Raw genomic sequence first — 27,968 nt, 5'->3', positions numbered from 1 at the left:
ATGGAGGGTCTTGAGCAGCTTGACATAGTGGGCGATATCAGCCCAGCCTTGGAGGCCACTGAGGACTTTATCCACTGCATGGATGGGATACAAGGCCAAAGTACAAGCCAGGCTCATGCAAGGAACAATCAGCCTTCCAGACAGCCCAAGCAGCTGCAGGAAGTGTCCACTACTGCATTAGGGAAGTTGAGCTCTAGTGGTGTGTGGAGTCTTCTGGCTGGGGAGCAGAAGGAAGTGGGGCCTTTAGGTCTGGCATGGGCCGACAACTTCAGCGTGTTGGGGCTCGGGATAGGCCTGAGGCATGGCAAGAGAAGCAGAGCCCGCTCCACCAATGACCTGGCAGCCCACACCAAGGAGTGCACCAACAGCACCGCCAACTCCTCATCCAAGTCAGCATTCAAGAAGGGACACAACCGGTCCAGATCTGATGTCAACTACCGCCCGTCTGCCTTCACGGACAATGGACTGCCCACAGTTGACGGCACCCTGAAGAACATGAAGCTCAACCACCAGCGAGAGGGTGAGTTCTGTGTTCTGATGTTAAATATGGCTGTTATAAATAAATAAATAAAGCTGAAAATAGTTTTTGATCATCTTTTGGTTTTGCTCATCAAGACAAAACAAGGTATTTGATGCAAATTCTGAACAAAAAGTGTATATTAAACAAACAGCAGCAGAAAATTTACCAGAAACGTAATTCTGCATTTACCCATGTGCCCATTTTTCACATACTACAATATACGCCAACTATATGCACATTTCTAGTTATACAATTTCTGTGTTATGTATTTATCATTTTCATATTTAGTTTTTGCTGTATAATATAATATAATATTAATATTGTATATATCTGTTATTTTTTCTAATTAGTTTTTTATTTATTTGGATTTTTGTAAATGAACTTTTATTTCATGAGGAGCCATTGACTCTTAAACAAGATGCCATGTCCTCAGATGACCAAGCCAGAATGTCAGTCCCTACCTGTCAGAAACATGCGCACCTCCTCCTGCTGCTACTCTCTGAAAACTTTCTCAACCTTTGAGAAGTTTTTGGAGAACAGAAATCCAGGACTATTTGTGCTGCAGAATAAGGCATATGCTGTACTTATGTTGAAGCATCCTCAGAGAAAGCAATAATGATAGAAGATGATGATAAGTTGAAATGACACAGCTGTGCTATGATAGTCAGTGTTCTCACATACACACACACGCACACTTGTTTGTGTGTTTTGGCCATCTCAAGCCCTAAGGAGATCCTGAGGGATCCTGAAGGATAATAGCCTATAATCCTGTCAGCAAATGGACTCAAATGAGGCGAGAGAAGAGGCAACCCAATTACCCAGCTCCTGACACTGGCAGGATTATTTAGTATTAGCATATGTGTGAAAAGACATCAGGTTATTTAGTTTGGCTGGATGTGTATTGAAAAGAGAGAAGTAGGAAAAAGGATGGTAATAAGCTGGGCAGAGTGATTTGGCTCAGGTTCGTCTTTTCATTCACTCTGAAAAAATTGGCCTGTTTGCATTACCATTAGTGACAGCTGGCAATGTTTAGACGGTAAAAGGAAATGATGATTATTATTATATACACACTATACGTGTGTATATAAAGGCCAAACAATATTTATGACTATCCTTTATTAAACATCCTTCATGTTTTAACAGTACCCTCTGCTGAACTCTTATAGAGTGTATGTTTTGTATGTTTATATACAGGTTGTTCAGTATAGCAAGCATTTTTTTTGTTTCAGCAGCAAGTAATTTTAGACCAGTTATTGGTTGGGTGAATTAATTGGGCCGATTAATCAGACTGATTATTTGCCTTTTGTTAATAATCGGCATTTAAGTAAACGCACTTGTACTCAGTCAGGAAAAAATGGTATTGGTGCACCCCTAAGTTAATTTTTAGTGAAAGTACTCTTTGTAATTGCATTGTAGTTCAGATGTAAAATGTAAGCAATATTTTTGTATTTCTTGTCATCATTAAACCATTATATTGTATCAATAAACCGTTTATCTTTTTAGGTGGAGGAAAAAAATTAAAATCAGCGAAAGACCCAAAAAAATTGGCATCAATTATCATCCATCGGCACGGTCATAGGAAAACTTACGCTTACTTGCCTAACCTCGGTTCTCTGAGTAGTGTGAGTTTCTCACATGCCTCCACCGTGACCTCATCAGAAGCTGGAGTAAAGCTCATCAGTGTCATGGATTGTGGGGACCCTCCCCATGTATAGGCTTCTGACACGACACTGCTCGTTATTCAAAAAAATGTTCACCTCTTCCTTGCTGTGGAGCACGGAAGGTGGCCTGATGAGACACTCACTTATGTTACTCAGAGAACTGGCATTTTGCAAGTAACTTGCAAGTAATTTCTTTCATAGAATTTGCTTTGTGGCATCCCTCCAGCATGTAAAACCTTACTGAACGTGTGTAGAGAAGCCCAACTTGCCGCAACACAAATCTCCTGAACAGAGATTTCTTGCGTTCCCCAACGTGAACTTTGTACAGGTGTGGTGCACTGGATGGGACCAGATTTATGAACAGAGAGTTTGTGATGTGTGCACTAAATTCAGGTCCTGTAAGAAGGCCAATATCACAGCCATAGGGTACTGAAAGGGGTTTAAACCTGATTCTGTATTTATCAAAAATCAGTAATTTTCTCTGATAAAGAGACCTTGTCGAGAGGCCTCTTGCACTCTGAATAGTCTCTATTACACCAGGAGGAAGTCCCACAGCCCTCAGATTGAACCCCTTAGGCCCACAGGGATAATCTCTCTCTCTCGGTGGGGGTGAAGTATTTCTCCCTGTGCCTGTGACAATAGCTCTCTCCATATTGGCAGAAGCCATGGCTCCTGATAGAGTAGCTGCGTTATCTCTGCCAGCCAGTGTTTCGATGGCCAATAAGGAGCTATAAGGATCAACGACTGCCCCTCCTCGTACCCTGACCAAGGTTGCAGGGATTAGAGCTGTTTGGGGGGGGGGGGGGGTGGAATCATATGGAAGAGCCCAAGGCCATTGATGGGCCAGTGCATCCACCCCAAGAGAAGCATTCTGGACATGCAGGGAGATAAAGAGGGGATACTGAGTGTTCTCCCCTGTTGCAGACAGGTCCCCTGATGGCCACCCGTACTGCTCCCAGACTTCATTCTGCATACAGAGGGTTTCCCCTGGACAAAAGATCTGCCACTTGGTTCAGTACCCCTGGTACATGAGTGGCTTTCAGGGACAATAAAAATGTTTGTTGCTCCAAACAATCAGTCTGTGTGCCAGCATGTGCAACTGAGGTGCCCTCAGTACCTCTCTGTCTGTTTATATTAGCCTCTACAGTAGCGTTGTGTTTACAGATCAACACATGAGGATCATCAATTATTATTATTGTTATTATTTTTAATAATATTTTTCAAATCATAAATTGAAATGAGCAAATTGGAAAGTCTGCAACTTAACTGATGATGTTTTATGTCAATGTTAAAGAGTGCAATTTCAGTTCTAATCTTTAAGTTAAGCATTAGAGTATAGCAGTTAATTAATTATGCTTCAATTTTTAAAATCTCTAACACAGTAAATATTGAAGTAAAGTTTACCTTAAAATGTTACATCACAAATCAAATTTGACAGTTTACCCAAATCATTCAGCCCCTTGTATCAGTCAGTCACATCTGTGATTTGAATTTATGTGAGGTATTTCTATGTTTAGGGTTCTCCGTCATACTTTAAGTCCTTGGATGTGTTGACGTGTTGAATTACATTCATTTAAAAAGGTCCTGGAAAGTCTCAACGTTGAATTTGCTCATTGAAGGCTGAAATGGAGGTTTGTGTATTTGATTGTCTCGGGGGCAGTGGGTCTGAAGAGTTAGTTTGCAGGGTTGACAGAAAAAGTGTTAATTCTGGTTGAGAGCTTACATGTGTATATTACACTAATACTGGAGTGTGGTGTCAAACCCCACTAGGTGGACATGAAGGCTAATAGAATGGGGCACTTCTCTTCACGTCAATGCTTAATTCTCATTTCAACCCTCCCAAGCGTGAAGACTGCCAATCGGCATGACTTATTTCCTACTGAACTTATTTGCATATTCATTTGTTTCTTTAGTAAAAGGTTTGTTAACATGCAAAGTCCGAGGCAGAGAGTGACACCAATGCCGACTGCTGTTTTGATAAGATTGATGGGGCACTCGATTCGCCAGTCTTTGGTTAATACGAGCTGTGGCTGATTTAGACGTTGCTTTTCATTCCTGCTATATCCATCAATTACGGTGCTTGTGGTTGGTTTTTACAATTAATTGAGAATAGATGAGGAGATTCGGTAGAAGTTGTTGTTATTTTGAGTATACCTTTCTGCCTAGAAAGTACAAACCTAAAGAATACGTACCTCTAAAACACTGTATAAAAAGTGAGGGCAGTTTTGTCAAATTTCTTTTAAGGACTCTCACTTTTTATTTGAAATGTGATATTATTTAGAACATGGTATTTAAATTTAATGTTCACATTTGGCAAATTTAAAATGAAACTGCCCAGTGCCTCAGTATTGTTTACCCTGAACACATAAACATGACTTGTCTCTTTTTTTTCCACCTCTCCTCTGTCTCTGTCCAGCTGATAAAAGCAGCAGTAGCAGTGTGGTGAAGCAGGGTGAAATGGAGCAGCGTGAAGGGCCCCGGGGCCGCTGGACACCCTGTCACGTAGAACTGACGCCATGTGAGCTCCGGCTGTACATTCTAGACAGCAGTGCCAACCGCCAGCTGGGCACTGCCTACTCCCTGTCACACTGCCAGAGCGTCATCTTACCAGCACCCTGTGGGCAGCGTGGCCAGATCAGCCAGCCCGCTGATCAGTGCACGCTAGAGGCTTTGTTCTTCAACAGCACACGTCTCCAGCTGAGGGCAGCCAGCCAATGGGAGGCCATGGAGTGGAGGCAGCTGATGTGGGAGAAAGTGCAGGTAGCTAGACCTGTGAGGCAGAAGAACCGCCAGAATAAGACCACGGTGGAAAACCAACAGGTTGCCATGTTTCCGGCACCTATGTCACCCTCCTCATCCCCCTCACCATCAGGGCTTGACACCAGGCCGGATGGTGAGAGTGATACTCCCACCTCTGCAGAGGCCTCACTCTCGCTTCATTCTAATTCTGGCATCTTGAGCAGACCCACCACCCTTCCACTGTTCACTCAGCGCTGCCCGGACATCCTCAAAGCTGGTTTGCTCCACCAACTGATGGACCAGAACAACTGGCGGACCTTTAACTTTGTCCTGACCAGATCTTCTCTTCAAGCCTTCCTTCCTGAGGGCAATGGGTCTGTGTCCCAGGCTGTCCTTCAGTACTCTCTGGCATCCTGCTTGGCTGTGCGGCATGGTCAAGAACAAGAGAATGGAGAGCTGTGGATGGAGAAAAGGGAACATTTCCAGGTAGTTTTCCCTAAAGAGGTTCTTCGACTTCGAGCGGACTATTACCTTAAGGCCAAGGAATGGGTGGAGGCCCTGCATGAGGCAGTGGGAGCACAGAGGCCTGCTCAAGAAGAAGGGGTAGAAACTGGAGAAGCAGCTCCAGGCTCCCAAGGCGTGCTGTTAAGATCAAAACCATCTCGTGAGAGGAGGCAGCGGGAGGCCCAGAGAGCAAAGAGGCAGTCAGTCACCACCAGCTTCCTCAGTATCCTTACCTACCTGGCTGTGGAGAAGGGACTCACTGCTCAGAGCTTCAGATGTGCAGGTGAGTGAGGCACACAAATGATCACAGATGCTTGGATAATAAGATAATTCCTAAACAAATGATTCTCCCCACTTCCGTTTTTATATAAAACCTAATATGATCTCAAGTTGTGTGATTATTTAATGAATCATATCTGTAACACATGTTTGAAGGGTGCCGTCTCTTTTAATGCATCTACAGCCTCCCCATCTATTATAGTTATTATTATTCATGTTGGTCTCCATACCAGGCCCTTGGACAGCCTTATAAATGGCAGGCGGTGCTTTTACTCTCTCTGGGTGTGAAATGTGGGCTTCCTCTCCCTCTCTCTTAGGAGGAGGCTTTGAATAATCACTGTGAGTCCCCTTTTTTATTTGTAACAACTGGCTTATTAATGCAAGGCTGTTTGAAAGGCCAGCTGAAACAGGAACAAGGACAGAGGCCGTCTGGGGCCAACTGATGATAATTGGTAGGCTTAAAGCACCGGAGGAGAGGAAAAATGGATGAATGAATGAATGAGAGAGAATGAAAGCAGCCTGGTGATGCTGCAGTGGTCAGGACTGATCGTAGTTGTTTGATTAAAGGGCTTCTGGGTAGACCTGGATGTGCGGGACAGCTGGATACATCTATTTTCTATAGAGCGCACACCTCTGCCCACTCAGTCCATTTATTTCCCGCCTTTTCCTCCCCTCCTTTCTTTTTCCTTTCACCAGTTCATTCAGAACTACTACATCTCCTGCAGTGTTAAACAAGTCTTGAAAAAGCATTTTACACCATTTAAAATGAAAACTAGAAATGTTATTCTAAATACTGGTATTATTAGAGATCTTTTGTTTTCAAGGAATCACAGTTTTGGTTTTCATGCATGGGAAATTGGTCTCACCAGTCTTACTCTGAGAATACTGTTGTTTTATGCACATGGCCCCCCCCCAGTTAATCGTTTTTAATCAATACAGATCTGTATTTTCCTATTACACTTCAGTCGTTTTAATTCAACATCTTTGCAAATTTCAATATGTGGTGGAAGTTTAGTTCTTGAAGAAGAAAGAGGAATATTCACGCAAAACGAATATTGTCAGACCTGTGTAGACCTCACCATCTACGGTAAACACTTGGGGTTTAGAGTGCCCATCTAAACCCCATGAACCTAATTCATCAAAAGCATTCATCTTCTGTTGTTACCCTGAGTGCATATCTGATTATTCATATACGAAAGCCACTAATCTAATGAAAAGATCATTGATGGTGGTGACAGCAGACCCTAATGTTCAGTATGCTACTTTATTTCCAACCAGTTTCTCTTTGAACTTGTTTCATGTATGTCCTTTGCATATGCATGTTATGTCCATCCATACATATCGAGTGATTGGTTATTTAACATCAAAATGTAAAATGTATTCAACTAATTACACATGGGAATTACTGAGTTTTTGATTCCTTTTGATGGAAATGTTTCTGTTCCTTTGAAGGCCCATGAGACCCCATCAACCCTCAGCACACGCGCACACATTGTGCGCGTTATGTCCTTAGCTTAGGTGACCCCTGTTTTTGCAGTGGAGCACATTCTCAGGCCCCTACACACCATGTGAATCTGTTGGATGTGGGGTGGGCGGTTGGGGGTGGCGCCTTTAGGTGAAGTGGAAATCGGTAGATATGAGGAAGTGGGAGGTGGGCTCACATCAAAAGATACAGTTTCTCCAACACACACACACACATACACAAGTGCATGCACACACACACAGGTTTACAAAGCCGTTCTTCTTAGTGCACTGTGTTATTAAGGTCATAATAACCCGTAATAACTCATAATAATCCTACACTTGACCTAGGTTTTGGTCTCCATGAGGACTGATGGTCCTGACAAGGTCAGTGTATATACCAGAAAACGTCCCAAAGTAGTAACACACACACATACACACACACGTCTATTTTGAGAAAAACTATCAACCCCAGTTACCTCACCCTTTAACTTATGTATACCACCACAGCTGAACCCTGGATTTATATTTATGGTCCTCAAAAATCAGTGTTCCCTGGGCCATAAGAACTTTGAACCCAAATACAGGGTGTGGATTCTGAAAGTAACGTGTGTATATTTAGTTTAGTTTTATTTATTCTATTTTATTCTTATTTTGGTGTATTTATACTTACTTCTGTACTTGCCGCGCAATGCACAATGTGCAATGACAATAATGTTTCTATTCTATTCTAGATCTAACCTAAACCTCCAGAAAAAAAAGATCCCCCACCCTATCCTTACTTACTTTTATTAAGATCATAGAGAGGAGACCATAATGTTTGTCGCACCCCCAGGCCAGTGCACCAAACCTCAGTTAAGACATTTAAGTATAATTCCATCGCTCACCTCAACTCTAAATCTACCTCAGAATGCCATTTCAACTTGTGGGGTCCAGCACTTCAGTCCCACAAAGCTGCTGGACTCCACAAGTACACTAAGTACACTGGCTCTCGGTTTTCTGAAAACAGTGATAAATATAAACACACACGCAGACACACACAGAAACTTAGTCGTAGTACTCTCCATTTCTGCATATTATCATTGGAGTATTTGGTTGAAGTGAATTAGACACATCAAAGCTCATGGCTTGCTTGTCTTTTCAGTTTTAATTCACACTTGTATCTCTCTCTCTCTGCCCCCCCATACACATATACACACACAGTGTCCTCTCAAAGGTGTGGTGGTTTGAATCAGCGGGCAGATAAAAGCGTGAGCCCCTTTGCCCCAATGTCATCCCTCTCTCTCTCGCTCGCTCTCTCGCTCTCTCCCTCTGTCTCATGCTCGCTTTATCATTCTCTGTGTCTCTCTCCCCCTCCTCCCTCTCGCCTCCCTGCACTCACCCTGTGGAGGTCAAAGTGACTCTCTCTCACTACAGAGAGCTGCAGTACAATCGGTAGACCTTTGAGCTACGTTTGAATTCCCATTCATCTTTTCCTCCGTCCCTTTTCTCCTCGTCCCAGAAAGAACCATAAAAGATCAGAGACGAGTAGAAAGAAAGCAGTTGTTACTCTGTGCTGATGATAATGGAGGAAGGAGTTACCAGCAGAAAGTATCAGGTGTAAGAAAATAACACGCAAAATATAATTGTGTCCTCGTTTAAATCCACTTTATGGATTGAGTAATTAGTGATTCGTTTTTTTAATTTATTTTATAAATGCTTATCTTGGAGTGTTTTGCTGTTTGTGTTGTTGTTGTTGTTGTTGTTTTTTTTCTATAGTTTTGTCATGCATTTTCCCTTCAAACTATCTGATCAGTCACTGAAACGGCAATTTCCTCAAGTCAAAAGCAGTTACCTGGCTCTTTTCCATTGTATGGTTGAGTAAACAGTTCAATGACTCTTCCTGTTCCCTTTTTCTTTCACCACTTCAACTGTGCTTCCATGATGTCTCCAAATGATCACCTCTGTATGTGCTTTTGTTGTTAGGTTGTAATATAGGGCTATGGAACTTTGTAGAATTGTGTCGGTTACCCGGTCATATTTTGTCCAGCAGTGTGATAGGTAGATAGGTATCATCTCCATGTTAATCTTCTACTGCCAGACCAAAACACTACAGATTTAATATTCTCCCTTCACACTGGTGAACGTTCATGTAGACTGACATTTATGTGCTCAGTGTTATTTCTTTTTCCATTGTCCCACATTATCTGCACAAACTTTATTGCTTGTTTTACATCATGCGCTACATGCATGAGGCTCGCTGTCTCAGCTGCGGTAGAAGTTCTTTTCACCACAATGTGTGCATGTGTGGGTGTGTTCTCTTTTTGTCCTCATGATATAGAATTTGAGGTTAAGGTTCAAGGTTAAAGGATGTTATTTAGCTTTTGAGTGTTTTCAGGCTATGTATGATTGTGTCTTTGTTCCTCTGGCCCAAGAGCAACACACCAAATTTGAGGCTGCAGTTGGCCTGAAAGCCGCCCATGGCGGTCAGCTGATTCCAAGAAGTGACACAGTGTTTCTCTGACTGGTGACCATCCCCTCTGCTTGCTGGCTCTCAACCAGTGGTCTGAGGTTTGTTGAAAGAGCATCCACCCCAACAACAGCATGAGCTCATGACTGAAATTAGTCTACCTAGGTCTGAGTTACACATATGTATACAATCAGGGTTCCTTGAATATTCCTGGTTCCTTATTTAATTTTTATCTGACTTTCAACCACAGGGAAACAAACTACCTTTGTTCAAAATTGAAAGAGTGGTGAAAGTGAATCCTGTTAATGAATAGATTACCCATTTAAGGGGGACAGTGAAAATAGTGGAAACTGAAGGCATGGCAGAATGTAAACAACCAGATCACATCTGGAGGGTATTTGGGGGTGGCTAAGAGTTTAGCCACGTTCTGTGGAAAAAAGAGTAAAGTTAAAGGGCCACCTAACTAAAGCTGCTCCTCTGAAAGCTTTAGGCAGCTCTGTTCAGCTCAGCTCTGTACTTTGCACAAGAAGAATTAGTAGATATAGTCACTCTGCAAAAGCTGAGGGACCAATATGATGGGAAAGATTGCTGTCTTATGACTCTGAGTCAGCTTCAGTGCTGCCAACCTTCTGCAGTATGATTAATGTTGGTAGCCTACATGCCTTCTGCTGGAATTCTGAGTTTCAAGTATTACCGACACACTGCCAGTATCTACTGTATGTATGAGTATCTATGACCTACCACTCTCATTAGGACCAGTTGTTGCAAAGTCAGAGCTAGTAGTCCATTTAATTAACTGACGATCATGGGCATTACTTGTTGTTTTCATCCGTAGCTGTTGTTGCTCTATGTAGCCGTTCTGTTTCCGCCTTGCCTCCATCAGTCATAACATTAAATGTGTGTGCAGCACAGGAATGTCACTCGGCAACGCAATATCTAAACGCTGATTTACTGAGTTGTGTCGACTTGATTGGCTTAATCGGCATTTGACAATGGTTTTAATGTAACAAATGAAAAGTTATACATACAGCTGTAACAGATTAGTGAGTTAAATGATGATGTGTTACTAACACAGTTAAGTCCACCATTCTGTCTATTTGTGGCTGAAAAACATGTTGTTTTTTTAAAAGTAGGAATGCATCTCTGAGTGCTGATTAGACTATTATTTCAGATGATTCTCATCTTCGACAGAGAAGTACCTTGGCTGACTTTTCTTTAATGTCTCCCTTTGTCTGTCCTTGTCTGATCTCATGCTGCCTCTCTTTCATTCAGTTTTTTCCTCTCCTCTGATCTTCCGATAGTCTCTTACCAGTTCTGTCTTTTTTTCTTCTATTTCTATTTCCATCTTTTTTCAGTTTGTATTGTTTCTTGTGCCAAAGTACCACTGACAAACAGGCTGACACACGTCCCTCTTCCTCTGCTGTACTTCTTGTCTGTAGCCTTCCGTGCCTCTCTTTTCTAAAACCCAGATAAAAGTCTCCTGTTTCTTTTCTTCTCCACCTCTCTTCACTCGCTGTTTTCCTCCAGGCCCCATGTCTTGCCCCTCAGATTGTGTGGATAAGGGACACCTGTCACAGTGCTGTGGCATTCATTTGTGTGTGCGTGTGTGGTGTGTGTGTTTGGGTGAAAATGAACTTTAAAGAGTCTGGCAGACAAAGCAGACTGTTGGGCAGTGATCGGGATGAATAGAGCAGATGATTTGTTGGTCTTTAAGTTGTACAAAACACTTTTGTCCTGAAATCTGCTGTTGTGACTACTAGAAGAACCAAGACTCTGTTATCTGTCAGATTACTTCAGATGGATTTTACTGGTAGATTCTGGCAGAACACAGATACTTTAGACCATGGTGCAATATTTGCCAAGGCTTAGTGCTCGCTTCTTGGTCAACAAAATATTTGTCCATTAACGGAGCTTAAAGTAGAATACTATCTATTTTTGACCCAACTGTTGATATTGTGTTGCAAAATTCAATATTTAAGTGTGATTAAAAAAATAGGGCACATCAACAATAACAGAGGGCTCATCGATGTTTATAAATGTTTGTACTTCTGCAGATATACATATATCATCACTCATTGAGATGATTTGTCATCAAGTCAAATGTATTGAATGAATGAATGATTTTTACACTTGTAATTAGTGGTGTAGAAAAATATAAAGTAGATAATAGAATAGCTTCTCCTCTAAAAACAGAAGTTATGTCACTGAAATTTTGTGCATATCCAACAAAAAACACCATATTAACATTATTATATTACCATACCATTATTACATTAATATATATATATGTAAAATCTTTGAGTTTTGACGATAGTTTTAATCACCGATGTCTTCAGTAACCACCATTGATGAAACAGTGACGTTAGGGTTTAAAGACCACACTCATAGGTGTGGTCTTTAAAGCTAATGGTAATAAAAAGGATGCAATTGAAGATTGATGGGACAGTTTCTCCTCATATTGTTGCACTTATTTGTCCATTCTGTGTCTAACAAATTGTATCAGAGCTTTAGAGATGTTGAAACAGGTATTTCCTTAACTTCACCAACTAAACCCCCCCCTACATGCACGGGAAATTAACTCTGTCAACTGTCTATGAATGAGTAGTTATTGGTTTGCAATTCAAATGTTTTGTTTTGAAGAATACTGGTGCATTTGGGTTTACTTTACTTTTACTTACAGTTTATTCATCTTCACAATAATTCCGAACATAAGGTGATCTATACATTTATGATCTCCTCTTTAAACGTAGACTCTTGTTTATTATCTACAGGTTTATTCGGCTGGATTAGTGTGGTATTTACTGCGAGGCAATAAACTGACACATATTAACACCAAGTTATTTGCCCCCACAACCTTTGTGTTCTCATTAAAATGGCTCCTAACTGCCTGCTCCTGCAGACTGCTGACACCAGAAGCAGTCTGGTACAACACTTTACAGTTAATCAATGGATTAAAATCCTCATAAGAAAAAATAAATCTTTATTGAAGGCATCATGTATGTTTCATTTTTGACATTAAAATGGAAGCTTGTTGTCACTTGTATGCACTTTTGAACAGGTTTCCTAATGTCAGACTTCTGTGTTTAGACTCAAAATATATATATGCACCTTTTTTCTCCTCAGGTTGCCAGCGTCCAGTCGGCCTGTCCAGAGGAAAGGCAAAGGTTTGCTATTACAGCGGCTGGTATTACTGTCAGAGCTGCCACCAGGACAACTCCTTCCTCATCCCAGCACGTCTGCTGCACAACTGGGACACCAGCAAGCACAAGGTGGGAAAGAACACACAAACTGAAAAAAAAAGCAACATACAAAGGTTTTTTCCGATTCTGATTGACAGGATATCTAGCAGTGACATACAAAGTGAAGTATTATGATCCATGTTCATTAATAAAGATTTAGTATTTTCCTGTTTCAAACATTTTTGATTGATAGTCAAGCCCTCATCTGATGTGATCTTCAATGATGTGGCTTATTCAGTCAGTTATTCAGCAAATTAATTCGGCAGTGCATTTCTTTGCCCCACACCTTCTATGACAATATGGAACATACAATGTTAGACTGTAGACTTAATTTTCCCTGGAAAGAAACTTGTTTCCACGGCTGAGTACACATGGTCAACGAACACTCAAAATGCGCAGTCACAGCCTTGTTGCCACTAAGACAACAGCATGCAAACCTACAACACCACTCAGTAATTACAACATAGCATTCATCACTTTAAGGTGTCTACATGTGCCAGGATCAGGTTTTTCCCAAATCAAGTCTGTTTGCATCTTAGTGTTCTCCATCTGGTGGATGAGCGGGTGTGTGATGTCCTCTGCTATTGTGGTTTTGATGCATGTTATGGCCATATTGTTCTCTTCTGTAAGGTTGGGTTTAGGAAGACGAATATAATCTTGGCAGCAGCATTGATTATGAATGTGAGGATTGGTTGGAAAATGTTGAATTGTGTTTGGTGCAGTGATCCTGATGCTGACTCTCCCGTTGGTGCTTCTCCAGGTTTCTAAACAGGCCAAAGAATTTCTGGAGTTTGTATACGAGGAGCCGCTGCTCGACGTCCAGCAGCTCAACCCTTGTCTGTATGAGCACTGTGAGCCTCTCAGCACCGTGCTGCGTCTCCGTCAGCAGCTACAGTCACTGCGTGCCTACCTGTTCAGCTGCCGGGCAACTGTTGCTGAGGACCTCAGACGAAGGTTGGTTGAATGTGAAGTAGGTTGTGGTGGGTTTTTGTATTTTTTTAAAGTTACAGTTACAATGCTTCTTAATTTTCAGTGCAATTTTCTCTCCTTTTTTCCTCACTTGTGACCACTTAAAATAAAACACTACAGTACATCCGTGTCTTACGCTACAGATGAAATTATCCAGTAATTAACTCATTGGCTGCCAGCCATTTTCAGCACAGAGCCCCATACTGCCAAGCGTTTTACAGCATTTTGACTGATTTTGTAAGACCCACAAAACATTGTGTTCTATGGCTGTAAACACTGAAACTACCAAAAGAAAGAGTAGGCTCTCTTCTTTCATCAGACGTCATTGACAGTGAACAGTTGTATTTGTATTGAAGGCTATCGACGTAATTGGCAGCCAATGAGTTAAAAGAAATAAACTTTAAAACATATTTCAATTTCAATTTTCTTTATATTTTTTGAGAAGAAAAACCCTTTTGAATTTTCTGTTTTTCCTGAATGAATTTGGAATAAAAATGTGTCAAAAGTCCCAAGGATCAACAAACACAATATGTTTAAACTAATAACACAGAGAAAATAATAGTCTTTCATGTTTTTACTTAACAAAATCATTAAACATTCTCAGTAGTGGTGGGAAATGTAAGTGACAAAACATCAACATAAGCTCATTTACAATCAAACCTGACCAGAATCCAGCAGACTTTCTGGTTCTTGTGTCACTCAGTCACAGTCATTAGTTTTATTTATTAAAACACCATGATAAGTAGGCCAGCCTAATCAATGTGTTTGAACCTACCTGGAGCTGAACAGAATTACAATTACTTTGTCCAAACCCAGTCTGGTCTGTTGGGTCGCCTTATACTTACAGTTAGAGGTGAAAAAACACACCCAAACCCAGGGTAAAGATAACTGTAAAGATGTCTGTAAACATATCATATAACCTTATCTTATTTCCATGCACAGGAGACACTGGCTATTATTTTTATGTTGAACATTCAACAGCCTGTGTCATCAGTCACACTGACAGAATAACTTAAATATTTGTTATATTCCTCTGTTGATGAGCAGACACCTGCTTATACAGACTGCTGACATCTCCTCGCATGAGCTGTGCACATGTGTTTATGTGTGTATGCCTGAGTGCATGTGTGTATATTGCCATAACTTTTATCTGCATGCATTCCTGCTCCCATAAAAAAATGTGTGTCTGTGTGTATATGTTCATGTGTGTGATGGTGGGGGGGAGGGGGATGACTGTTTATCTGAGTGGAGTTCCACTCTGAAAGCCTTGTCTGTGAGCTGATGGATGCTTCTTGCCCCAGTCCAGGTCACTAATACACTCTGATCTGACAGACCATGTCTAAAGGAGATTCATCCACCTCAGCATACAGACTGGAATTATATTAATATTTTATTGGGATTTAGTGGAATTCACAATTAATTGTTAATAAACATGGTTGTAATTGTTTATTAACAATCTTTAAGGTGCTGTTTAAGCTGTCTTCAAACTGCACAGTATATAGCCTGATTTTCTGGTTGCAGTTTAAGCAACTTTGGGAGAATTCACCTCGTTTTATATCCAAACGGTTGTCACCTTTTGAAAACTCTGCTCAGAATTCCATGTGTCACTTTTTAAATGTGTTTTGTTGATTAAATGTAGTTTGGAGAGCAGTCATCCTCCTTGTAAAACAAAGTGCAAGTGTGCAGTGTGTTATTATTAAAATACAAATGGATGTCATGATGCCCAGGAAGTAGTATGAAAGTATCAATTAGCCACCAGGGGGCAACTTGCAAAAAGATCTTTATCTGAATGTTCTATCGGAAAATTTGCTTACTTTTCACTTGATTTATAACATCAGTAAACATTTTCCTTGAGAGTTAATGGTCTCAATTACCAGTTTCAGGGCTTCTTCAAAGGAACATGATGTCAATTTTGTAAATTATGTCGCCATTTAGAGGAAAATGGATGATCTGGCATTGTCCAATAATTGTCTGACATTGGATCTTTTGACAGAAATGTTTACATAAATGGAGAAATAAAGGGCTCATTTTGGGTTTTTTGGCACTGTAGTGTGCATTCTCCAAGTTTTAATACTTGGAGAACATACAAAGGCAGAATTACAGACTGTGGTTCATGTATGTATCATCATTTTTTAGTCCTCAGGTTTGGCTCATAGCTTCAAAGGAAAACTACTGGTATTTTCTACCCCCTGTAAAAACCATAATAGTGGTCTACTGTTGCATAGCACTGCAGAGCAGCATCATGGCATTCTGTGTTTACTTCTGTCCCATTAGCTAGTGCCGGCGAGTGCCCCGCCACTTCCAAACACTGCAGGATTGATGAGGGCCATGGCGCTAAAACCTTCCCTTTGTCATTTGTCTACTTCAGGAGGAATTTAAAGAGTTATCTGCCAAAGACACACAACCACATGAGGCACTAAAGGCTGTAAGTGCAGCAGTTGTAGTCTATCAGACGTTTAATCTTTGATAACAGGCTGCAAACGAAACCTTGACATGGTGTGCAAACAGAAAGCTGTTTTCTGTTATTTTATTGAATTTTTTAGCAAAGCTATAGAGATGAACAGAAATGATTTTGTGTGGCATGAACAAGGCTGTCCCGATAATCATGTCTTATCACTCGACCTTTGTTCCATGTAACACGGAGGTGATTGTGTTTTAAGAATTAATTAATTAAAAATGTTATCAAATCAGGCACTAGGTGAGTGTGATTTCCAAGAGAGATCTGAATACATAAGAACAGACAGCACATGAACTAAGAAAAATAAACTACTGGTGTATTGACACTTCTTGACACTGTCAACACATACAACAAAAAAACAACCTTAATTTTTGGCATGGTTTGCGCTACATTGTCATGTGTTAATTTGACCATCCCTTAAGCACACATTTGCCTCTGACACACACCCACATGCAGCTATTCTTCTTATGCCACTGCATTGACTTATTCATATTCATTTGAAAATCTTAGCCCCTCAGTTCCTCAGTAATGAGGTTCTGCCTCATTAGAACCACGTTTTGGACTTCTGGTCCTAACAAGGTCAGGGTTTATGCCAGAAAAGGCACTAAAGAGGAAACGCATACAAGAACAAACACACACAGAAACATACATGTAATCAGGTCAGACACTCCCTCAGTAAACAATCATAATCTCTGAGTGATAACAGCATTTTAATGAGGTGTGTCCTCAATTGGAAACTGAGCGGAAAGTGATGTTAGAACAAAAAATGGAAGTCAATTCTGTCATGGCTTGTACAAATGTTGTCAGCATACATGTGTGTTTGCATATATGCTTGGACCTGTGTTTTCTCTGTTTGTAATCTAATCCTCGTATGTGATAGTCCTCAAGTGCTTTTATCAAGATTAGCACACACTTCAAGGGTGTGTTCATCTGTGTCCCGACTGCACGTACAGCACACATCTGTTTGTACTGTATGTATAAGTGTGTTTGACTGGATCAGAGTGTGTGCGTGTGTGTTTTCTTATGAATGCTGATGTGGTAACCATTAGTAACATTGCCAAACATAGTAGTTTATCAGCGGTGCCTATCGCAATGAGGTGTCTGGATCTCTCTCTCTCCCCCTGTGTGTGTCTCTCACGCTCTCTCTTTCACTCACACACACACACACACATAATCGTACATACACTCACATACTTGTGTTTCAGTGACACTCATCACAGCTTAGTCAGGATTTAACATGGTGCCATCTACCTTCAATGTCTGAGAGGAAGACACACACACACTACCGTGTTTTGTCATCTCATGTTAGAAGATGGAAAGTTACTGACTCTAGATTTGCCATTATTGCTTTGTTCAGAAGTGTATTGAACCACTGCAGGGTAAACATTGCTAAACACATGCTTAGTTCCATGTTTAACTACAGTCTTGACTCATGTTAATATATTTTCAAGATTTCAACTGATTTCAAAAATGGCCTTTGCAACAAATTATCAATAACACACACATTCATGGCCTTCATTGCCTGGTCTTGGAGATAGAATCACAATTCTCCTGTGAACATTTATAATTGTATTTCATGCCCAAACTCGATATGCATTAATGTCATTTCTATTGGCAAAGACCAAATTATGTTGTTTGTAAAAACTTTATTGATTGTTTTCAATATGTTGGTGGGGCAGGAGAATCACTGCTGAGTCTGTAGCTTCACATTAGAATGGAAAAACATCAACATGTGGCCAGTGTAAGTAGATACTGTGGCAGTGATCATCAATAATTGGTTGTACTAGAAATGCTGAAAGGAGTCAAAATACTTTTGGACATTTGCTGAGTTGGTGGTCTTTCAATCTCACCAGGGACATATTTACTGGGAATTATGTTTTTTTGTTATTAAATGTGAAGAATGACATGTCCTATCTTTAATTTTTTAATTGATACAGTTGCATGTGCATTATTTGGCACAGCAATAGTTTTTGATTTCAGGAAAGTGTCAAAGTATCTCATCCACATCTCATTAACACCACTTGTGTCATGTGTCTGTGTCTTTTTTTTGCAGGATTTTCCCCAGAGAATATCTGCTACAACATATTCACCTTTACTCCATAGCGGATCTGCAGCAGGTACACACACACACACACACACAAACATTCTTACAGCAGTTTTAAGTGAGGGCACTCATAATACATCTAGACTTTACCCTAGCCTTAACTATTTTAACTAAATGCCTAATACAGAATTTATAAATACTCTGTTTCATATGGAAGTAGAGACATTAATTTTCTTAGGGAGAGATGGTAAACGCAGTTCAGTATTTAGGCACTGAACTGAGTTTGGGGGTTGTTGGGTCAGAGGAAAGCAACGACAAATGATTCAAAAGTTCCTTTGTTAGTCATTATGTTGTACTCTGCCCCATCTTTTCTTTCACCCCTCTCTGAGTCAGAGCTCGACCACAGAGTCTCACGGTGAATGAGATTGCCCCCCCCCCTTCCTTCCCCACTCCCACAATCTGTACCTCTCTGCTTCACTAATTGGTCACATTCAGAATCAACAGGCAGAAAAACAAAGCGTGACATCCCTACATTTTTCCCAACATCCCTTTGGCCTCACACACACACTCAGCAGCATGTGTTTTGTGTGTGTGCGTGCATCTGTGTGTTCTTTGCCCGCTAAATGCTGTGATGTAACTAATAAACCCCCAAAATGGTGGTTTAATACTCTTTTAGGTGCGTTTAGCAGAGGCTGTGCAGCTCTCTCTTCGCTGTTCCTCCCCTTCTTACCTCCCCACCCCCTTTAGAGATTTTGAAGCACTCTTTCTCTTAATTGGTTTTCCATATTAACAAGCTTGTTTCTTTTGATTCACCTCCTGAATAAAATGACGCTCTTAATCAATGTGGCTTTTTTTGTTCCAGCCCAGAGGTCAGTGAAGGCTAAACTCCCCTGGCTAAACCCTGGCCCACACTAGTCTATTCACCTCCTGACAAATAGCCTCCACCCATATCCCCCATTAGGAAGCAGTTCATTTTGTAGTAACTATATGTGTTTGTTTAAGGACACTCTGCCCTTTTCCTCCACTGGGTTTAAGGATTGTTTGTTGGGTTTTGTGTGAGGACTATAGTAGGATAGGAAAGAAGATGTGTGTCTGTGTGCAACAGGCTTCCCACAGCGACACCCTGGTATTCCCTTTTTGCCAGGCATGCCTCTCCACTCACACTTGTCCAGACTCACACAAGCCTCTTAAGTAAATGTTAAACTGTTATCAGAAAGATTTTCCAGCTTCCCCACACGGCCTTTCTTTTATTTAGATCATACGTCACTCTGAACTGTATGATGAGGTCAAATAGGATTCCTCATGTAGGGAAAATACATATTAAAACAAACAAAACAAGACATTATTGACTATAAGCTGGATAATCAAAGATTTAAATACATAAATGGGGGTTACACATTACTTGATTAGGTCTTGATTAGGTTTCATTGCTATCCTAGCTCCTTTTCAACCTGCCAAAAAATCCACTAACATCTGGCCTTTTTTGGCATTTGGCATACACTCTTAGGACAAATGAACCTGCAACAGACATGAGTTTTTACTGGCTATGGCTCAGATCATCATTGCTGGAAACGACCTCGGTGAATTGTGTTTTGGCGGTCAAGTTGCTGATTCCACCTTTTTTATTAAGCACATGATTCAGGCAGTGATTTAAAATTGTTTATTGCTTTGTTTTCCTGGCATTTTAGTTGTTCAATGTGTTTTTGTGACGTGGAGCATGAGGACAAAATATAAATATAAATGCCTGTGCTGGAAAGGATGGAGGTATTCTCCTTTTTTACTGTGTTGCTTATGTTTCCCATATTTAAGCTGCTTTTTTAAATCACTAAGAATTTTTTATTTCTAATATTCATTGACAAATATCAGGAAAAACTATTCCCTCTTTTCAAACATTGTGCTCACTGTAGCAAGTGTTTTAAATAACTGACTGTATGGAAAATAGAAATGTCTGGATTATTCTCAGCAGCAGCGCAGTAGTGGATGTTTTCCTAATAATAATATAGATATACTTTATAAGTAGGTTACCACCTGGGCAAATATGAAGTGACAAATGACCGTTTTTCTTTGGACATGAACAGCCATGATTCCTGTCCTCTGAGGTCACTGTTCCACAGGCTGAGGCACGACTCAGGACGTGACAAATAGTCCATGCTCCTTTTGTTTTATGGGACATGTGGTTTAACTGTGGCAAAGGTACTATTATGGCTCTTCATTTTGTAAATTCTGAATGGGGAAATAATTGTGTCCCGGTTCCACGTGTATCTTTTCATCACGTAGGTGAGAAGATGCACGTGAAAAGGACCGACCCCAGATTGGATACATTATCAACCAACATACATCAAGTTTTCAGCATGTGTGTGTGAAGAGAGGGTGTTATCCAAACAGAGCTCACCCTGGTCTTTCCAGCCATGTAATCCCAGCTGGCTGTCTAGTTTCTCAAAAGAGCTGCTTTAGTTTCTCAAAAGAGCTGCTTGTGTGTGTGTGTGTGTGTGTGTGTGTGTGTGTGTGTGTGTGTGTGTGTGTGTGTGTGTGTGTGTGTGTGTGTGTGTGTGTGTGTGTGTGTGTGTGTGTGTGTGTGTGTGTGTGTGTGTGTGTGTGTGTGTGTGTGTGTGTGTGTGTGTGTGTGTGTGTGTGTGTGTGTGTGTGTGTGTGTGTGTGTGTGTGTGTGTGTGTGTGTGTGTGTGAGAGGGAGCAAGAGGAGGGCAGGCGAGCGTCTGTTAAACAGCAGTTTTAGGGGATTAGGAGGTTTTGGAGCACAAAGACTCAGCGTGGAGCAGAGAAAGAGGCTGAACTGGAGGGGGAGGAGTTTAAGAGGAAGGATGGAAGGAGAGGAGGTGAAGTGTGTGGTGCGGGGGCTTATTTGGAGGGAAAAATGTTTGAGGATGTGAATACATCTGGAGGGTTTGTCCTATAGGCTTTCTCCAGGTACACCTGCAGATTACTGTTAGATTAGGTGGAGGCTCTAAATTGACCATAGGTGTGAATGTAAGTGTAGTTCTTTGTCTCTGTATGTTGGCCTTGTGATAGAATGGCTGCTGTTGGCACTACCTCCACCTCGGTCCCTCAAAGGAGAAGATGATGGATGAATTAATTAATTAATATAAAGCTGAGAGACCAGAAACCAGTACATATGTCTACTTTGCAGATGTGCTGCTGAAGGTATTTATTTCAGCTTTAGAGAGTCAGAACTGATCAGAACTTCACCTGTTCACTTGCTTTTTTCTCCCATTGATACCTCTTGCATTCACTAACTGGGTGGGCTTTGGTGGCCTTTTACTGAATGAACAAGGCTTGATGTGACAAGGCTTTTAAAGGGCAGGGTATTCTATTAATCGATCTGTCTTAATTGACACCTAAAAGTATCTCCATGCTTTCTGCATCATGTCTTCACTGAGCGTTGTGTACACATTCTGGTCACATGTGCAGACCCTGTGTGTACCCCAGCAGACATGAGAACACTTCAGTCACAGTTGCAGACTTCAGGGGCCTGGTGGATGTAGGTGCTATAAATTTACCACCATAATGATGTGGATCTCAGTCGTTCACAAACTCCTCAGTGAATGTGTAATGTCACAGCTTGCACCCGTCTCACCACAACCTGCTTATGTATTCATGTTTTCACCTGTGAGTTACTTCCTGTGCAGAAAATAGAGGAGTTAGTCCTATCTAGTCAATCCTGAATCACAGTCTCTGGCTGCTCATAGACCCAGACACTCAAAACAGCCCATCAGTATGTGTTCTTCTTTGTTGCATTGGCAGGTGTACAAAGTAAAAAGGGTTGAACTCAGATGTTTGGTCTGAGTGATTGCTCCAGTGTGACCCTGCTGGCCAGTAGTTCTTTGATGTAACTAATAAAAAGGTCACAGGATATTTATAGCGAGTAGCAACAGCAGAGGTAATCAGAATTTCAAGAATACTGAAAAAAAAGTCTGTATTTTTTGGAGTAATTCATTGTTTATCATGAAAAATTGCTTCCAGGCATCTGACACTTAGACCAAGCTAGATTTGATTTATGTGCCATTTTCTTCACATTAGCCTTCCCCTCTTTTCATCTGTCCATTTACCTCTGTCACCCTCCATCCATCTTTCTGTGCCTCCTGCCGTCTCGCCCTGTGTCTCTCCAGAGTACTAGTCAGCCACCAGAGCTGTACTGCCACTCGTTTGATTCTGCCCAGTCCAATTACAGAGGGCCTTAATTACTAAGGCTGTCAGCCTCCATCAGGAGAACCATTTGTCGTGTGGACTGGGCTGCACCAGACTGAGCAGGTCTACGTAGGTTTGGTGTGGGCTGTGTTGGACACAAGGGGACTTGAATCTGTCACAGTTTTTCTCTCAGTTTGCCTGGAATTGTATTTATCTTGTTTTTTTTTTTGTTTTTTTTTACAAAAGACTACACAGCTTTAAAACTCTATGAACTTCTCTTAACTGTCTGTTCTATTTGTAGGTAACAACTATTTTCTTTGTCAGTTAATTCATAAATAATTATCCATGTACATCATGATGGTTCATAACATGGCTAAATGATCTAAGCTAAAGGTCCCATAGTATACCAAAGAATATCCAGTTTATTATCATGTAAAAAAAAAAGGGCAGCAAATTATTTTTTTTTAAAAAGGTGGCACACAGACAATATATTTCACATTTTTTCTTGAAAATACAAAATCGATTGAAAAGATGTTGTAAGATGTCACTGACTTTTGAAAATAGAGAATTGTCACATGAGAGACCATCAATATATTGAGTGCAAGGATGAGAACCTAAAGATATGAATGTTTCTCATTACTGATTAGAAGCATTCTGATTCACTGATCAAATTGCAGCCTTTGTGATTGGATAACTGCGTTGCATCAAGCAACAATTTCATTTTGAAATTGATTCATTGTATACAGGACTGTGCAAAAGTCATAGGCCCTACCAATGCTATAATGCAGTAGTTTTCAATCAATTTATTCAAAAACGTCCAGAAAAAACAAATAACAAGTTGTTCTGAAATAACAACCTCTGCAGATTAGAGTGTCTTTAGAATGATCTAACAATGCACTCAAACAATAGCATGAACAGCATGGCCCTGCTCTATTACACCAGGAGTCTAACCCTAATTCATGTTACTGGTAAAACCTGTAACTGTCCTTCTGTTTTATGTAGAATAAAATGTTGCTATGAAAAAGGTCTGTCACACCATGCTTGAGCATTATTGTACATACATGCGTGTTAATCTCAGTTAAACTCATTAACAGCTTGGTAATATTTATGACTAACTTTTTGTCACATTATTCCAATCCATATGCCAATGATCACATCATTTGGGTCATATATAACACATATGTTGCTGAAGTAAAAAACCTACAGCTGAGGCCATTTGTGTTCCTGTAAACTGCAGCAGTCTTTGACTGTGATGCGTAAACTTGTATAAAGTAGACGAGGATACCTCAGTCCTCTATGCTTCCTCTGTTTTTGTGAGATTTCTTCCTCCCTCTCCATCTCACGTCCTTCTCTTCTCCCTCTGTTCCTGTCTAACAAACAGAATGAAGGAGGTTATAATCATTAGTTCCAGAGCTCTGCCAGGTGGAGCCACTTGTATTTGAATACAGGCTCTTGCTCTCTCTCAAGATCGCTCTTGTATATTGTATCTGTACCTCTCTCTTTCTCTTACTTTATACTGTTATGTTCTCTTCTCTGTCTTGCATGCACTCTTATATTAAGCGTACAGATCTGACTGCATTTTCAACATCATACAAAAAAGCTTTTTGACCACGTTTAGGTTTTATTTTCTGACCAATTTCTGACAGCTTTTCTTTTGACGAACTATGTTTCTCTGTGAGTCATCCCCTGTCTATTCACTTCCATACAAGCCCCCCGACGGCCAAAGGCCCCCACCTACAGTTCTTTAAGGAACTTGCCAAGCGTTGCCATTAAATGACGCTCACTTCATCCACCGTCTTCCTCCTTCCTGCCCTCACTTTCCTCTCCTCCTGTTTTCCGATCTTTTCTTCTGAGCAACAGGATTACTTCTGTCCTCCAGTAAATTCTGTGTTATGGGAAAACCTTATTACACAGACACACTCTTTGCCTAATTTCACATTGAAGCGAACGTGTTTGCACTTAGGTCTGCGTCCTATGTACTGCGTTCTGCCTCTGTCGAGAGCCACCTCACATTTCCACATATGCATGCGTTCATACAGTACTTAAACAAGGGTCTCCACACATGGAAACTATACACTTGTGGTGTACCACAAGGTTCCATTCTTGGTTCTGTTTTTTTGCCTTTTATATGCACCCTCTATGTGATAAAGACAGTTTATTTAACACATTAAAATGTGACAATCTATTTAACGTGACTGTGTAAATCCAGTCAATGTATCTAATCCCTGTATTGTGAAATTACATTCTGAAGTCTTTTTGTTTTTGTCTTCTCTCATCTTTAACACTCAACCCTGTTCCTCTTCATCCTTCAGGTGATTGATGGAAAACTGGCTCCCTTCCTGTCCAAGGTGATCAAGTTTGCCAGCTCCCACGTGTTCAGCTGCAGTTTGTGTCGAGAGAAAGGTTTCATCTGTGAGCTCTGCCACAACGGACAGGTCATCTACCCCTTCCAGGAGAATGCGACCAAAAGGTACAGACAAAAAAACAAAATAACTTTTACTTAAGTCAGCAACACAGTTAGACTTGGTGCTAAGTGACTAACAGGAGATACGCTGTAGGTACAACAGGGTCTCCTCACATCTTGAAAAGTCTTCAATTCATGTAAATATTATATATCTATTCATTGAAAATGTTATATGCTAGTCTTAAATACATTACTCAAAAGTCTGCATGCTTGCTAGCTAGTCTGCGACTATGGGTAAGTGTTGGGTGGATGACAACCGTTTTCGAAGTTGGCTCACGTCTGTAGACAGCAGACAAAAAGTAAACTTGAATGAGTCTCATTGAATGACACACATGCTATGCTTGGGTTGTAATACAGTGGGATCCCCCAACTATCGCCTATTTATAGTGCTTTTGGTCTTAAATTTCATTCAAGTTGGCATTAAAAAGTCTTAAATTTGACTTGCTGAAACCTGCAGATACCCTGTACAAGAGTGAGCCTAAACAAGACATTAAATAACATGTTAAACTTTGAGCCTGTCTGATATAGAAAGGTGGAGGCTTACGTGGAGATGGCAAAGCTTTGCCAGCAGCATCAGTGTGAGGCAGCATTAGGGTAGCAAGAAATGAGGGAAACTCAATGAGGGAGTCGACTGATTACATGTGAGGTGCATAACTACCAGGTCCTGCATTAACTAACACAAAACTTAAGTCATTTAAGTGGATCGTCTTGAACGTGCTGTCATAAGTATTCTCATTTGGAGCTTGTAATGATTTACTTTAATCCAAAAGTTTCAAACATCAGGACCTTTAAGACGTGCTTCATGTTTTTGAAGCACATCTGTTGCGCTCAGAAGTTTCTGGAGAGGTTCTTTAAAAAACAGTGGTGTGAATTGTTGTGGAAATTCTCTGTTGCTTGTTGTCGGTGAATAACGAAATAGAGACTGCTGCCAACCGACAAGTTTTTATTTCCTTGCAGAGAAAGGTCAGTCTGCACATATGAGGGCACTTCATTTTCTGAGTGTACCTTAAAGCACCTGTAAGTAAAACACATGAACGTTCACTTTGTTCTATAATAACTCACCGGAGCGGAACCATAGCAAAGGTCAGAGGGAGGGTGAGAGCACAAAATGGAGCAACAATCAAACAATGTTTTTATTTCTGTCCCTAAGTTTTCAAATGCTTTATCTTGTATTTCAATATTTGCAAGAACTTCATTTACGTTCCAACTTTTTGAAATAGATTTTTAATAATCGAGTTTGGTTGAGCTAAATATTAAACATGTATATCTGTCACATTTCTTTTGTGCTTCCATGCAGATAGTTGTCCTGATGTTAGTTCTGGCACTTGCAGCATTGTAGTAAACTTGATTTTCAGACATTGAAATTGGCCACAAACAAAAATGCGCTAGTTACTTTGGATAATTAAGAGAAAAAACTGTGAAAGCAGACTATGTTGACGTGTGTGCATTATCCACATTTTGATTTGAATTGACATTTTGATCTGAATTATAGCCTCACACATATAGAAATAAACCAGTGTGACTGAGCCTGCTGCTTGTTGGTAACACTGGTGATCACTGTGGGTGTGTTGAGTGGGTGAAGGGACTCTTTTATGACACAAACAGTTAACAGAGTCCAGAGCTTTGCCTTTGTCACTGATACTCAGAGTGACAGATAGGAGGGCGATAAGAGCTGATCCCCAATGATTCTTAGAAGACTCTGAGCTGTGGAGAGAAACTCTCACACACACACACACACACACACACACACACACACACACACACACACACACACACACACACACACACACACACACACACACACACACACACACACACACACACACACACACCCACCTTCCTTGTTGAGTTGTGTTTTATGGCTATGGAAGTGTTAAGTGTTAACTGATAACAGCTGCATCTACAGTACTGACTGGAACTGAGCAGTCATGGTTTACTGTGCTTTGTTGATTTAGTTATGGAGACGTCGATGATGCAAGAAACGTGAAATAAGAAATCACCTGACATGCTTGGTTGCAATTAGAAATATATGATAGTATGTTATATTTAGTGTTTTGGCCATCCTCGCGCTGTAATTTAAGTAACCAATGTTCTATCCCTCTACTAAGTTAGTAAGGCAAATTAATTTTGTACCTAATCCCACACACATTTTCCAAGGAAACATTCTTGGTAACATCATTTGCTTCATTGGCTCAAGTAAAAACATTTGATTTTGAGATTTGCTACACATGCCATAACACAAATTACCTTTCAATCAAAGTTGTGGTCGTAAAGCAATGTGAAAATTCACCTTCTTTAAATCTACGTCACTTTAAGTCTGCGACATCTGAAGAACATGTTTACGTCTAAACTGACTTCTCCAACAGGAAACTGAAGTTTGTGAACCACTCACTCTCCCACACCAAAGTCCATCGAGAAAATCAGTGATTTTAGCTTGCGGGGGGACACAGGAGCTGCTGGTCTACTGCCTCGTGTGGTCACTTTGTGTCACTGAGGTTAATCTGAAGAAAGGAAGTCACAAAATAAGACACTTGGACTTACTGATGGAGGCCTGTGTGCTGTGATGTAAAATCACTGATTTGTGGACGTTGGTGTGGGAGAGTAAATGGTTTGCAAACTTCAGTTTTCTGTTGGAAAAGTCCATCTAACAGTGAGGTAAAGCAGTTCTATTTCCTGTCAGCAGTAGGGGGCGTTCACAGCACAATCCCCACTAAATATGTGTCAGTGCCACACTTCAAAAATCCTGAAGTGTCCCTTTAATGCTGACAAGTTTATTTAATGTTTTTGTACATATTTTCATACAGTTGTATCTGTGACAAACTGATGTGTGTGGTGTTGCTGTTGTGCGTGTGTGTGTGTGTGTGCAGGTGTGACGGCTGCGGCGCCGTTTTCCACACCGAGTGTCGACAGAAAGCTCAGCCGTGTCCTCGCTGCGTTCGCCGGGAGCTCCACCACAAGAGGCCGTCCTCCTTTTGGTCGCCTGATGACGACAGCCCGGGATGTTTTCACCAGCCTTACCAAGACACCTGAGCACACAC

At 40.8% G+C, this 27,968-nt stretch overlaps 1 protein-coding gene across 1 annotated transcript; it reads left to right on the top strand.

The window, feature by feature from the left end:
* plekhm3 (pleckstrin homology domain containing, family M, member 3) lies at nt 1-27,960 on the top strand (the record flags this gene model as incomplete). The annotated part of the gene is made up of 7 exons (XM_083908608.1): nt 1-520; nt 4,598-5,707; nt 12,737-12,882; nt 13,613-13,806; nt 18,333-18,396; nt 24,779-24,936; nt 27,798-27,960. The coding sequence occupies 7 exons, from the start codon at nt 1-3 to the stop codon at nt 27,958-27,960; spliced, it is 2,355 nt and encodes a 784-aa protein (XP_083764734.1).
* Between the last annotated feature and the right edge of the window lie 8 nt (nt 27,961-27,968).

The sequence above is a fragment of the Microchirus variegatus genome (assembly GCF_963457635.1).
Source record: "Microchirus variegatus genome assembly, chromosome: 22".
Taxonomy (NCBI): domain Eukaryota; kingdom Metazoa; phylum Chordata; class Actinopteri; order Pleuronectiformes; family Soleidae; genus Microchirus; species Microchirus variegatus.
The sequence above is the reverse complement of the archived record's forward strand: the minus strand, read 5'-3'. Positions and strand labels throughout refer to the sequence as shown.